Here is a 14,307-nt window from a genome sequence, read left to right on the forward strand (position 1 = left end):
TTCCCCAGTAGTTTCAATTTTGATCATTTTAGGTCAAACCGTTCTTGTCTGTGCCTCACATAATGCAGGTCTATGGTCACCACCTCAAAGAGCACACACAGAGAAGTCCAAATGAAACAATCCCCCATCGTAAGAACACACTGATGGCCTAAGACACGAAACGAGCGGTGTGTGTGAGAAAACAAACAGTATTTATATCGTTTTTACCTCTTGTACACCACAGGAAACACGCACGCGCGCCCTCGGATCAGTCGGACGTAGTGGTGTACAAGAGGTAAAAACGATATAAATACTGTTCGTTTTCTCACACAAGCCGCTGGTTTCGTGTCTTAGGCCATCAGTGTGTACTTTCGATGGGGGATTGTTTAATTTGGACTTCTCTGTGTTTGCTCTTTGAGGTGGTGACCATAGACCTGCATTATGTGAGGCACAGACAAGAACGGTTTGACCTAAAATGATCAAAATTGAAACTACTGGAGAAACAAATACTCCAACATCCCGGATGCCCATGAGGTAAGCTAAAACATATCAAAATTTTATTTCAAAGTAAACTATCCCTTTAAGAATCTGGTTTTGTGTTGTAAATACTTGGCAAAGTCACAATATGAATACAAAGAAGCACTGGTATACAATGAAAGTGTTTGTTGCTGTACCGAGTGACCAGTCTGCCAGAGCACTTCCAGTTTCAGGGTTGAACAACTCATTTCTATGGCCTACCATCCTTCCTGACGTTTGTGATTACCGGATGATGCTTTTTATGATGCCATTTTAAATCAAACCCGATTTTCGCATTGAAAGAATCGGTTTAATTTGCTTCAGTAAAGAGAACCGACTCAAAAGAACAATTCGCTCACAAATCGTACGTCATGTACAGTTTCAAGTGTTTCTTTTTTATTCAAATTTGAGTAGACAATATACATTTAATGTTAAATGCGTTTGACCAGTCTTAGAGGAAACCATTAGATGACTAACTTGTAAGACGAGTCAGGTCTTACTTATCGGATTCAAAGTAGACAAATCTACGTTTTAAACTTTGCATGCATGAATTATGACCTCTGTCAGGATTTTTTTCTTACTTGTTTTTATTGCTCTTAGGGCATGAAAAACAAGATCTGAAATGTTTTTTGTTTTTTTTGATTTTCAGATGTCCACTTGAGTGAACAGTATGCGTTTATGGTTTAAACTGAAGAGATACTGTATTAAACATAATACAATAATAACACAGCAATATTGTGTGTATTTAACAAGTCAATCAATACAATTATATGAAATCATGTGAAAACTATCAAATACATGCAAAAATATATATAAATGCGAAATATTGCAAACGCAATTGACAAGTTGAACTTCGCACATCTTTAATATCAGAACATGAGGACGTGATTCCATCCTTTATTAGCTGATCATTCTGATTATGTTCAAGATGGACACACTTCTACCATAGCTCTCCTCTGAGAAAGCCTAGCGATCAGGTGTTTTCAATCTCATCTGAAATGAGCAGTGTTGGGAGTAATGCATTACAAGGAATATGCATAATGTAAGTAATCAGATACATTTTTGATGTAAGGAGTAAAGTAACGCATTACAAGTAACATGCATAATGCAATCAGATTACTTTTTGATCAAACAAGTAATGATTATAAACAACATGCATTACGTAATCATGATACTTTGTTAATGCAAATTACATTCTAACACATTTATTTAGTCAAAAAAGTTGCTGCAGATTAAGTATTTTTAAAAATAGTTGCAGTAATAATATGAATTGTAGCTGAAATATAGCTGTGATGCATGTCCACTGATGATTAATCAGAATTTTCACCCAATCTAAAATCAATACTTGGAAAATGTAACTGTTGATATAACTCATTATATATTGCTTGTGCTACAATCTTTTTTATTTATTTTTTACCTGTGCAAGAGTCCTGGGATAGAAGGAATGGATAGATCTTCCGGAGCAACTTGGCATGTCTGAATGGCCATCGGCCATCTTGGTTTGGAGGGGGGAAAATGATTTACAACAAATTGCCAGTTGGTGGCAATGTATAGGATGATGCAAGAGGGTCCACTATAGAGGTTAATGTGCAACTGAATGCCATCAAAACCCATGCAAGAACATGCTTTTTGAATAGCTTCCCACTGTAGTGACCTCAACGCGTGAAAGGGTTAATGTAAAGGATTTACAACGGAAAGGGTTAATGTAACGGATTTAAAACTGTAAGACTAGTCTAAGCAGGTTTTCCACAACCATGTATGCTTAGCATTACCACAAACTTCCCTTGTGAAAAGGTTGACTTTAATCAAGTTTAGTTAACAGAAGCTTTTATTTAAGGAAGGCACATTAGTCAAATACATTAATTTATTCACTCACAATGTCTAAATACACAAATGCACTCATTCACAATGTCTAAAAATCTCAATGCGACAAATCAATAACCCCCTAAATTACAATTTAATTCACAGCATAAAACAAATACATCAGAGATTAGGATACAAGTTTAACCCTGTTAAAACGCCACATAGGGCTTAAAGGGTTAGTGCACCGAAAAATGAAATGTCTGTCATTAACTCCTCCCCCTAATGTCGCTCCACACCCGTAAGACCTCCGTTCATCTTCACACACAGTTTAAGATATTTTAGATTTAGTCCGAGAGCGTATGCAAGTTTTGACTAAACAACAAAAATCATGAATTAATTCGCTGAATCATAACCGTTCGAATTTTTATTTGAGGATTGAAAACAAACGCTGAAGAGAAGACAATGCTGAATAAAGTCGTAGTTTTTGCTATTTATGGACCCAAATGTATTTTCGATGCTTCAAGAGATTCTAATTAACCGCTTACACTCCAAGGACCCGGTACAGGGTCGGGAATGACATCGTCATGTATATACTTTCAATTTTAAATGTCTGTGGAGGAGCTCTGACCTCATATGTGCTTTCTGGAGATATGCATCACTTTGGCATTTGTTTTACACAAAGTAATGTATTTACACTAAATTACTCTGGTGCCATTTCCGCCTGGATTTGGCCTACCCACATTGAAAAGCCTCCCATACACACATACAGTGGTCTAGTTTCAAAATGTTGGTGTCATTTTACAGGAAACCCTTTAAAGTTACATAAAACACTGCTAAAAGTGATAAACATGTAAGTATATGTTGTCTAAGCTGTTATAACCCTCCAAAAAATTAGGCGCTTTTTGATTTTTTTTAAATATAAATTCATTTTTGAAAGGGTGTTACTCAGGCCCTGTGTTCTCTAGGACCCTGCAGACACTTTGGGCATTTTCCAGCATATATAATTAATTTAATGACACTGGGATATTGCATTTATATCACTGTATATGGTGGTGAAGGGGGGTAGCAGGGTCGGGAAAGGGGAAAAAGGGGGGGGGGGGGGGGGGGGGGTCATCCCTTCAGACCAATTTGAATAAATCTGGCATACAACATGACACAGACAAACTTCTTTTTTCCACTATTTTCTGTAATTTAGTGGAAACAGCCCAAACTGTCTGCAGGTTCCTATAGCACACAGGGCCTGAGTTACACACTTTAAAAAATGAATTTATTAAAAAAAAAACTCAAAAAGTACCTAAGTTTTGGGGGGGTTATTACAGCTTAGACAACATATGATTAAATGTTCATGACTTTTAGCAGTGTTTTATGTAACTTCTAAGGTTTTTCTGTAAATGACACCAACATTTTGAACTTAGACCCCTGTATGTGTGTATGGGAGGTTTTCAATTTGGGTAGGATATGGACTACTTTGATGATGTTTTATTCCCTTTCTGGACATGGACAGTATAGTGTGCATACACTTGCATAAGCTCTCGGACTAAATATAAAATATCTTAAACTGTGTGTGAAGATGAACGGAGGTCTTACGGGTGAGGAACGACATTAGGGGGAGGAGTTAATGACATCAATTTCATTTATGGGTGAACTAACCCTTTAAGATCAGTTTGTTTAATTTATTAAACAGCAGTGCTTTATATCACAAATAGGATGTGCGCATATACATTTACAGTGTGTATATTACATAGCTGGTCAAGAACCGTATAATCAGTGATGCACTTGGAGGCGCTTTTTCGTCAGGGTCTCCTGTGAAGTAGCCATGCAGTGGGTCAGAAACGTCCTGCACCTGTTTGAATAGTCCTCTGGACAGTCTCTGTACAGGCTCACATGGGCAGGGGTGATGAAATCAAAACTTTCCACATTAAGCCCTTTTTCCCGCAACACTTTAACCATCTTCTCCACATCCCTGTGCCTGATAACCCGGTCTGCTCTGGAATAGAGGTACATCTGAGGCCAAGGCGCCGGGTGATCCGTCATGGCGTCATAATGGTTCTTGTGAAAGTACTTGGTCACCGGATACAAAACAATCCTGAGAAGGAAAACCGCCACAGCAAACAGTGCCAGGAGGAAGTACTGCAGAAGCACATTAACTTTAGGGCCTAAAGTGGCTTTGAGTGCTCGGAGCGCCCCTATTATGTTTTGGCTGCCTGGGGCACTGTCCACAACTGTGCCCACCACATCCAAAGTGCTGAACTGCTTGTGACTGAGCAATAACTCAACCATGTAGCGGTAAACCATGAAGCCCCCGTTGCTGAACACATGGAAGAAAACTGGGTTGTTCTCCACCTCGTAGTCATACAGAAGTTCAAGTAATTTGTGCGCAGTGCTTCTTAGTTCCTTGTAGCCCAACGGTTCTGAAATAAAAACGGTCTTCAAAGGAGCCGTGTAGTGTAGAGTCACACATCCCTGTGGAGAAATGAGAAGCCGTTATTATACCATAGACTGTAAAAAAATATGGACGTAGTGTCCGTGACGTCACCCATTGGGTAACGATAAGCCGTTCTGAAGCGTAAAGTAGAGTCGAGCTGACCGTCGCCATCTTACGAGCGTGTCACCGCGAGTCACGCCCGGATAACAGAAAATGGGCAAAGAGGCGGGATGTGGGCGGAGCTTATGTGACGCAATGACTATAGACAGCAGATAAATGGCTATCCACCTGTCACTTAAAGTTACCACACCCTTAATTATGCAGAACTTTAAGGCTTTATATAATGTAAACGAATGAGTTAGAAAAAAAGATTCACCCCTCTCACAGTTGTCATGAAGGTCAAAATTAGCCATATAGACCAAAACCACAATTTGTACCAGGCTATGTTTTATTCTGCTGTAAAATCAGGAATTTTAACATGGGGCTCAATAAGATTCTGCTCCCTCCTGGAGCCTGTCCCTAGTGGCCAGTCGATTAATTTGCCGTTTGCATTACTTCCGTATTGTCTTCAAGATATCGCGGGAGGTTGCCGCTGGTTTTATACATGATGCGTGTGACTTCAACTTATGTCCAAGGAACCCACTTTTATTAAAACATACAGGTTTAAATGTTTTCTAATTCTTTTCTTTACAAAGGTCACATTAAAGCTGATGCCTTTTATTTACAATTTTTAAGTTTTAGATTCAATCTGAAAATATAAAACACAATGAAAAAGTACTAAAATATTACTAAAATGAATAGACCTATGGTAAAAGAAGAAAATCAAACATTCAATATTAATCTTTTCATTAGTCACATTAAAACTTGGAATTCAAATGCATTTTATTCACAAATTTTTACATTTTAGATTCAATCTGAAAATATAAAACACAATAAAAAAGTATTAAAATAAAAAAGTATAGTAGTAAAATACAATAAAAATACAATATAGTACTACTATACAATAAAAAAGTATAGTAGTATTAAAATATTACTAAAATGAATAGACCTTTGGTAATCGAATAAAATAAAATGAAATATCAATATTATTATTTTCTTTCTTTTTTTCAAAAAAGTCACATTAAAACTTTAGATTCTTAAGGTTTTAGATTCAATCTGAAAATATAAAACACAATAAAGAATTACTAAAATGTTACTTTAACTAATAGACTTATGGTAATCGAAGACAATTAAACATTCAATATTATTATTGTCTTTTTTCATGTCACATTAAAACTTAGAACTCAAGTGCACTTTATTTATATATTTTTAAGTTTTAGAATCCATCTAAAAAAATATTAAAAAACATTTAAAAAAATGCTAAAATATTACTAAACTGAATAGACCTATGTTAATCGAAGCAAATTAAACATTCAATATTTTTACTGTGTAAAATGTTTCTTTTTAAAATATACATTTATCCACAACAAAATTATACATTTAATAAAAAATTATGAAAGGTTACGCTAGACTAGTTATCATGCTTGGTATGAAACATTATATGATGCATGAATACAACAAAAATATAACTTGTAATAAATATATTTTATTGTGCATCATTTCTTGTAATTATAAAAAATATTAATATTACATTGGTAAGATGGAATGTGGGTATTTATGATACACAAAATAGTATGCCTGGTTTATCCAGAGAATGATGTTTTAACACCATACATAATATCAGATGTTGTGAAAATGACTGAGTGTAATGGAAATGTTCGTGACTGGTAAAAAAAAAAGAAAAAGAAAAGAAAAGAAAACGAAAAAAAAGACTGTGGTGCATGCTAGTAGAAAGTAAGAAAGAAAGAAAGATTTTTTTTTCTGAAACTCCACAGGGCCAACAGTGCCCATAATTGAAGAAACACCAACATGTGTGTTTTGAAGGCCTCACCTGTTGATTATAAATGGAGCTGTATTTGGAGAGATGTTTGTCTCTGCTGCCCGCCCAGCCCAGCAGAATAACGACTGGCTCCTTTAATCCGCGCCAGTGTTTCTCTGTCAACACAAGAGCAATGTATCCAGACAACACGGATACAATGATACACACACCTCGTGGTTGAAATGTATGTCCCAGCTCTCTAATATAACTCATACTCATACTCATACTAACATGCACACGGTTAACGTTATAAACACAGCTTGAAAGCTTCCATGCATTTATCAGCAAAGAATCAGTCAAACAAGGAACCAGCCTCAGAACAACACTTACCGGAGATCGGTGCGTCTGGAAAAATTATGTTGTAGTCTATACCATCATCCCCCATATTGACAGTTATTTCCCCAATGGTCTGTCTGCCATTAATAATTCGCTTTCAATGAATGTCGCGTTTCACTGCTCTTAACAGTCACATACAGGGGCGACGCACGATGAAGCTGGGTACATCAGGTCCATACAACATCCGGGTCACAACTCACATGTAACAGACAAATTCAAAATAAAAGTCAATTTTCATGCAAAACGTTTTTATTTTTTTTACGGTCTATGCGTGTAACTAAAAGATAAAAAGCAGATCATAAAAAATACATTTAAACCCAATATGTTGTTTAAAATGAATGTGATCCCTTCTAACAGTTAAGTGTAAAGTGAAATTAGTTCTGAGATAATATGCGTTTTTTAGTGCAATCGATTAATCGCATCCAAAATAAAAGTTTGTTACCATAATTTATGTGTGTGCACTGTGTATAATTAAGATATACACATTACCCATTCCTTCATGTATATATATATATATATATATATATATATATATATATATATATATATATATATATATATATATATATATATATATATATATATATAGATAGATATATATATATATATATATAGATATAGATAGATATATAGATAGATATATAGATAGATAGATAATTTTCTTAAATATATACATGCATGTGTGTGTATTTATATATAATAATAATCTTTATTTTAAATATTTTAATCTTTATTTAAAATATATATTTTAAATTATATATTTTAAATATATAATAATCTTTATTTTAAATAGCGCCTTTAAAAAGTGCATCTCAACGAGCTTTACAAGCATAAACATATAAAGGCAAATCATATATGTAACACAAAAAAATAACATTGAAGCCTTTATAAAAAATACATTTAAAAAACTGGCTTTTAAGAGCAGATTTAAAAACAGTAAGAGAATCAGAATGTCTGATCACAACGGGAAGTGAAGTCCATAGTTTAGGTGCCAAGTGGAGAAGTCCCGGTCACCCATAGAGCATAAACGAGAAGGAGGAACAACTAAAAGACCCCAACCAGAGGAGCGGCGATCATATCTAAACAGTTAAAAGTTGAGACAAATAATGAGGTCGTCAGGCCATGCAGGGCTTGTATTAAACCATGTATTGATTAAAATCAATCTGAAACCTGACAGGTGCATATAAACATAATAATTATAGACAGTAACCTGCACAAACTTTTATTTTAGATGCGATTAATAACAATGAATAATTTGCCCAACATAACATTTTTTATTTTCTGTTTCTAATGTAGTGAAATTCATCCATTTTAAGTGAGCTTTAAGTGCCTACATTTTTAGAGCAGGTTTAGGAATATGTACAATGAACAAAATGTGACCTCAAGTTCTGTCTAAGTCACTTTTAATATATATATATATATATATATATATATATATATATATATATATATATATATATATATATATATATATATATTACATGCAAGCTTAATACTTCAATAAAAAAAATTTAATAGAGCGTCACATTTTTCTGAATTTGTTGTTTTGTGGCATCACTGCAATTTGAAATACAATTAAAATGAAGTAAAATTAGAATATAAATACACAATGTCAGAATAAACAAGAATGCTGATTATATTTGTGTATGATTTTATTTAAATTATGCCAAACATTATTCACCAACATTTACTCTCACTTCATGCCACAATATTTTGATTGAAACAGAAAAAAACTTGTTGGTTAATATTTAGGTTTTATAATTCAAATGAATAAATACATTCTCTAAATTCACATATAACCTGAAAATAGTTTCATTTCAAATATAAAGTTCACGAAACAAAGACTAGGGTTGTTCATGACATGCAAAGAGTGAAGAAGAACATATGTGACCCTGAGTATATTTCCATTGCTGTATGGTTTGTTAGGATAGGACAATATTTCGCTGAGATATTTGAAAATGTGAGGGTGCAAAAAAATCGCCTTTAACGATGTCTAAATTAAGTCCTTAGCAATGCATTTTACAACTAATAATATTTTTTAGATATATTAACAGAAGGAATTTACAAAATATCTTCATGAAACATGATCTTAATATTCTAATGATTTTTGGCATAAAAGAAAAATCTAGAACTTGACCTATACAATGTATTGTCGGTTTTTTGCCACAAATATACCCGGGAGACGCAGGACTGGTGAAGTGCTCCAGACGCAGCACTGAAGTGCTCCAGGGTCACATATGATTATATATTCTTAATAAAAATAAAAAAAAACTAATTATAGGTCAAAGCAATTACTACTAAAGTCCCTAGTACCCTGCATTATTCCATTAGTTCCCCCCAGGTAGCAAAGCCTTTCCATCAGACAGAGACTCCCCATCTGCTTCAAGAGTAATTGACGGCACCGGTACGCTTACAACTTTGTGTGCCTTCTCAGATTTCTGCCCAATGGCGGTGCTAGCACTGGACCCTGGTGAAAGAATGATAGTATCTGTGGAGATCTCGGTGGACACACGACGACCAAAGGTCGGGGAACTAGCATTGGATCCATCAGCCTCACTCTCAGTCCAGCAAGAATCGCTATCTGAAGCGGAAGACAGGCGGCTCTTCCCCCAGCGGCCGTTAGCTCGTGCTGCATTTCCGATGCTAACTCCCAGGGAGCACTGGCTAGTGAGGGTCGGACGACGGGAACTAACGCTGCCGGAGCTAAAAGAGGAACGGAGATCCTTCTCTTTCACTCGTAAGATGGTGCGGAGTACTGGAATGTAGCGTGCGATAGCCGTCCGATATTTTGGATGCGTAATGGCATAGATGATGGGATTATGGATGGCTGAGGCCTTGGCAATTACAGCAGGGACTGAATTCATGTAGGGAGTCAGGAGATGAGAATAGCCAGCCGTGGCGGTGAGCGCTACCACAGAGTACGGCGACCAAGATATTATAAAAAGCAAAATGACCAGAAGGGCGACTTTCGCCATCTTCCATTCGTTTTGCATTCGTTCATACACCTTGCGTGTTTCCCCGCATTCCAGCTCTCTAATTTCCTTTCCCGTTGCTCGGATAGTTTGGAAAATTCCAAAGTAGCAGCTGCCAATAATGCCTAGTGGGATGAAGAACACAAAAATGAAAAGGAGGATGGTGTACGCACGAACCGATGGAGTGAAGGTCATATAGTCCCAAGAACAGGACGTCTGAAGGCCCTCTGGAACATAAGCGCTCCAGCCGAAGAAAGGCGGAAGGCTCCAGCCCAGGGAGTAAAGCCACACAACGGCCAACACCGCACCTGCTTTGCGTCGGCTAACTTTGCCCACCAAGGCGAGAGGCTGAGTTATGGCTAGGCAACGATCGGCAGCGATGGCAGTTAAAGTCATCATGGAACAGATCCCAAAAAGGGCACCGCAAAAGGCATAGAGCTCACAAATGCGCTCGCCAAAGACCCAGCGTCTGTGCAGGCTGGCCGCGAAGAACACGGGCGACTGAGTGAGGGACATGAAGAAATCCGCCACAGCCAAATTCACCACAAACATGTTCCCTGCGGTGCGAAGAGCACGGCTCCGGCAGAACACGTAGATCACCAATGCGTTTCCTATCACCCCGGTGATCCCGACTATTAGGATGACAGCGCCGATTATGTAGTGGGCATGATCAGGAACATCCACAGTGGGAAACGGGTGTGGAGGCTCATGGTGGTGGCTGTGGGTCGGCCCATGGAAAGGCACATGGAGTAGCTTGTAGTTCCTGCTGGCCGAGGACTCCTTAAAGCCTGCAGTGCAGTTGATATCTCCAGGGGCACAATGATGCCCTCTCCATGCGTGATGGCTCATATCGTGTGGCTTGATGTCTCAGAGTCCTAAATTTATTGTTGATAAAACCAAAAGTGATCAAATAAGTGGGGAAAACTCTCGTTTAAATAAACAGTGCTGTTCTCCTCTCTGTGCCAGACTGTGAATGGTGGCTCCCTACATTAGCTTTTTATATACTAATCAATGCACCACCAAGTTATTATTGATCAGTAAGTAGTTCACAACTTGGCTTGTTGGGTCAGAAAATGATCACTTGGCCTATGGTAATGGTTAAACACTCAAAATGTTACATCATATCATATTGAACCTGTTGGACTATTTTGCTTTATTATAAAATTGTTGCATTAGGCTAACACTGTCTTGTACTAGGAATATCTTAAAGTAAAATATATATTAGTGCATTTTATTGAAGATGACACCAACTTACAATAATAATAAAAAAGAACAAATGAATATACATAACAAAAGATGGAAGTTAAAACTAAGTAATATATTTTTTCTCATTTTTCGTTGAGAGACTTGAGGGAGAACTTTGCATGTAGACGTTTTCATATGCTTTGTTTTATTTACTGTGTTTGATCATAAAAGGCAATGTCAGAGAAAGATGTTCCTTCCACATGAACGGTCCTATTTTCATAATATAATTTGAAGTTTGAATGTGCGATAATTTGAAATGTTGGCAAGCACCCCAGCAGTGAGCGGTAAAGAGGTCACCAGGAGGAAATGTAGAGAGCGAAAAGCTGGTTCGATTTTTAGCACTCATTAACTACAAAAATGCTTTAATGTTTGTTGTTAAGAGTAGTAAATTAGGCCAGATGCTGATGGAAAAAACTCTTTTTGACCCAAAATAAGGGTGTATGGATTGTCTGAGTGGATGCAGTAGCCAGATCAATCTATGCGATGCGAAAGTGGAGCACAATGACTGTTCCAATAAGGACTGATTAACATCCCTCATGAGAACTGCTCACTGACCTGAACGTGGTCTGAACGGATTCTCCCTGTTCTAGTTAAATAATCATCAGCCTATAGCCTTCAAGTCCAACGAGAGGGACTTGACCTACTTTAGAAAAACACAGATGTATTTATCTCAGCAGTCATTATTAAAACTGAATATGGTATTATTTTGACCTTTCATTGGGTTACTGACCCTTTTCAAGGGTTTCTCAGACGCTGAAGTCATCATAGTTGGATAGACGTCTGTAGCGTTGCATGAGAGACTGTGTTCAAATGTGCTCAAATGGCAAAAAAAAACCTCCACAAGTGTTTTCACATAAAAAAAAAAGAGAGAAAGATGTCAATTTACAGCAGCTTTAACTATGTTTTTTGTAATTTGGTGCAAAGGTAATGTAATACAAAGTACTGTGATATAAATGTACAAAAAATGTTTTTTTAAATGAAAATATAAAACACTTTGCAGGATTTAAAACATGTCATCTTTTGAACTATTAGTACTGTATGGCACTACATGGGAAAAAAGTATGTGAGTCCCACAACTTGTAATTAATGGGCAAATTATTTTAATTCCAGGGAACAAAAATCTAAAATACTCAGACATACAATGGCATTCTTTAGAATGAGTTTCCAAACTTGTGACGAGGGCTTTTTTGTTCTTACAACATGACAATGTTCCCTTTGTGTACGAAGCGAGACCCATTAATTAATTATTTACTGAAGAAGAACTTGACAGGCCTAATCAAAAGTTCAGACTTGAACCAGTGGAATAAACTGGATTGCAACCCCATCATTCAACATCGGAGACTGACTTCACTGACATGTCAGATTGGGGGAAATATTCCCACAGACATGTTTGATGTCTTACAAGAACAGTGGAAACCAATAATGTCAAAGGTTTTGATATTAAATGCTCAATAAGCATATAGTGAGGTGTTTGGTCAGGGTTGTAGCTATAGGGAATTCTGGGCCCTCCAGTCATATCATATACGGCAGCGGTTATAAGATATGGAGGTCCGCATCTGGTGCAATTCACCTAATAATGATTTCTTACAAAATAACAAAACAGACGAATAAATAAATGCAAATAAAGGTTATTGCTTTGACATTTTATATGCAAAGTTGTATATAAATATTATATCAAACAATGGCCTTTAGCGATTAATACCTTATTATTATAAGTCATCAAGTAATTATGCAAGACAAACTAATAAAATAACAAAAGACAAGAAATTATTACACTTATAAAATAAACTTTTTTTAAAAGTAGGCCTACCAGCAATAAAATCGGCCTATAAACTCTTTCCAGTTAGTCTAATGTCTAACAGCTGAGATAAATATTCAGAAATCAAAAAGAATGCAGAAAGTTTCTCAGGCTTCATTTTTAATTTTATTAAAGGTGCCCTATGCAACTTTCCGTCCACTGGAGGGCGCCTATTCAAAACAAAGGCGTAGTTTGATGACGCAAAGTGTGAGCGCAGCATCTTGGGAGATGTGGTCTTCACATCACAGCCGGTGGAAAATAGGACACAGGCAGAAATTATGTTGATGGATGCGGTTATTAACGTTACTGTAGTGTGAAGCAGAGCAGGACCGAGTGTTGTGATCCTGAGCACAGCTACTGGAGCGATTGTTAAACAAATACCCGCCTTGTGAATACCGGGACTTTTATTATGATGGGACGGGACACAGTCGCCGGTCGCCTGCACTGATCCGCTCTTCCGGTTATGATTTTGAGGTAATGCAGCTCTGTTTATCATATTAGATACATTTAAGTGTGTTGAAAATGATGTTATGACGTTACTCCGTGCGTTCACTTGTTCACACTGCTAAGAGTAAAGCGCTCCTGCCAAATAAAAGCCGAAACCGAGGGTAGCGCAGATATGACGCGATTGACAGGCGACTCCCTCAAACGCATTGCTGAAACGTCCCTGTCCTTGGTTAAAATAGCAATTTTCTCACAATTTACAAATAGTTGGAAACTGGCCTAGTGGTTTTTTGATATTTTACTGCAAAAATACTACATAGTGCACCTTTAAATAAAGCTAAAAAAATATGTATGTATCCATCAATTGCAATGAGTTGTATTCCCGTTTTCTTGACAGTATTGTTAAAAATATATTTTCATTAAATTACTGGTACTCAGATTTTTTCAGTCAGTTTCACTTCCACTGTAACTTTTTCCAACTGTTCTCGGAAAAGCCTCAACTCAGATGGGTTATGTTCACTAGCTGGGGCGATTGCGATTTTATTGGGTTTCTCTGCTGAAATAATAAACATCGAACTAAACCATTTTTAGGGAGGGGGGAGAGGAAAATTACACTTTTTTATGGTTTTCATTTAACTCTCAGGCATACAAATGTATATATTATAATGATTCATAAGAGTAGGGGAATTTAGCATACCTACAGGATTTAGTGAGGCTCCTCACCTTTCACCCCACTAGCGACGGCCCTGTGTTTGGTTATCAGCTTTTTGGGTGTATAGTGTAAAACAACCTTCATTTACAATTATTGAACTATTCAAGCAATCAACTAAACATTTGATATGATTTGTAAATGCCAAAAAATGAGGTCTTG

The 14,307-nt window shown here is 36.7% G+C and overlaps 2 protein-coding genes across 2 annotated transcripts; both read right to left on the bottom strand.

Annotated features, from left to right (window-relative positions):
- Nucleotides 1-3,710: 3,710 nt before the first annotated feature.
- Nucleotides 3,711-7,185, bottom strand: tmem53 (transmembrane protein 53). Its single transcript, XM_067453553.1, has 3 exons — nucleotides 6,972-7,185; nucleotides 6,654-6,757; nucleotides 3,711-4,761 (listed from the first exon to the last, which is right to left on the bottom strand). Exons 1-3 carry the CDS (start codon nucleotides 7,024-7,026, stop codon nucleotides 4,063-4,065), a joined length of 858 nt encoding a protein of 285 aa, XP_067309654.1. The 5' UTR covers nucleotides 7,027-7,185; the 3' UTR covers nucleotides 3,711-4,062.
- A 1,359-nt stretch (nucleotides 7,186-8,544) lies between these two features.
- opn4.1 (opsin 4.1) lies at nucleotides 8,545-14,219 on the bottom strand. The gene has a single exon (XM_067453549.1). It carries the CDS (start codon nucleotides 10,796-10,798, stop codon nucleotides 9,305-9,307), a length of 1,494 nt encoding a protein of 497 aa, XP_067309650.1. The 5' UTR covers nucleotides 10,799-14,219; the 3' UTR covers nucleotides 8,545-9,304.
- Nucleotides 14,220-14,307: the final 88 nt, after the last annotated feature.

The sequence above is a fragment of the Pseudorasbora parva genome, chromosome 9 (genome assembly GCF_024679245.1).
Source record: "Pseudorasbora parva isolate DD20220531a chromosome 9, ASM2467924v1, whole genome shotgun sequence".
Taxonomy (NCBI): Eukaryota; Metazoa; Chordata; class Actinopteri; order Cypriniformes; family Gobionidae; genus Pseudorasbora; species Pseudorasbora parva.

Coding starts and splice junctions, on each gene's coding strand:
- opn4.1 (XM_067453549.1), bottom strand. CDS start 10,798: ATGAGCCATCACGCATGGAGAGGGCATCATTGTGCCCCTGGAGATATC.
- tmem53 (XM_067453553.1), bottom strand. CDS start 7,026: ATGGGGGATGATGGTATAGACTACAACATAATTTTTCCAGACGCACCG. Junction 6,758..6,971: donor TCCAGACGCACCGATCTCCG/GTAAGTGTTGTT, acceptor TTGTGTTGACAG/AGAAACACTGGCGCGGATTA. Junction 4,762..6,653: donor GCTCCATTTATAATCAACAG/GTGAGGCCTTCA, acceptor ATTTCTCCACAG/GGATGTGTGACTCTACACTA.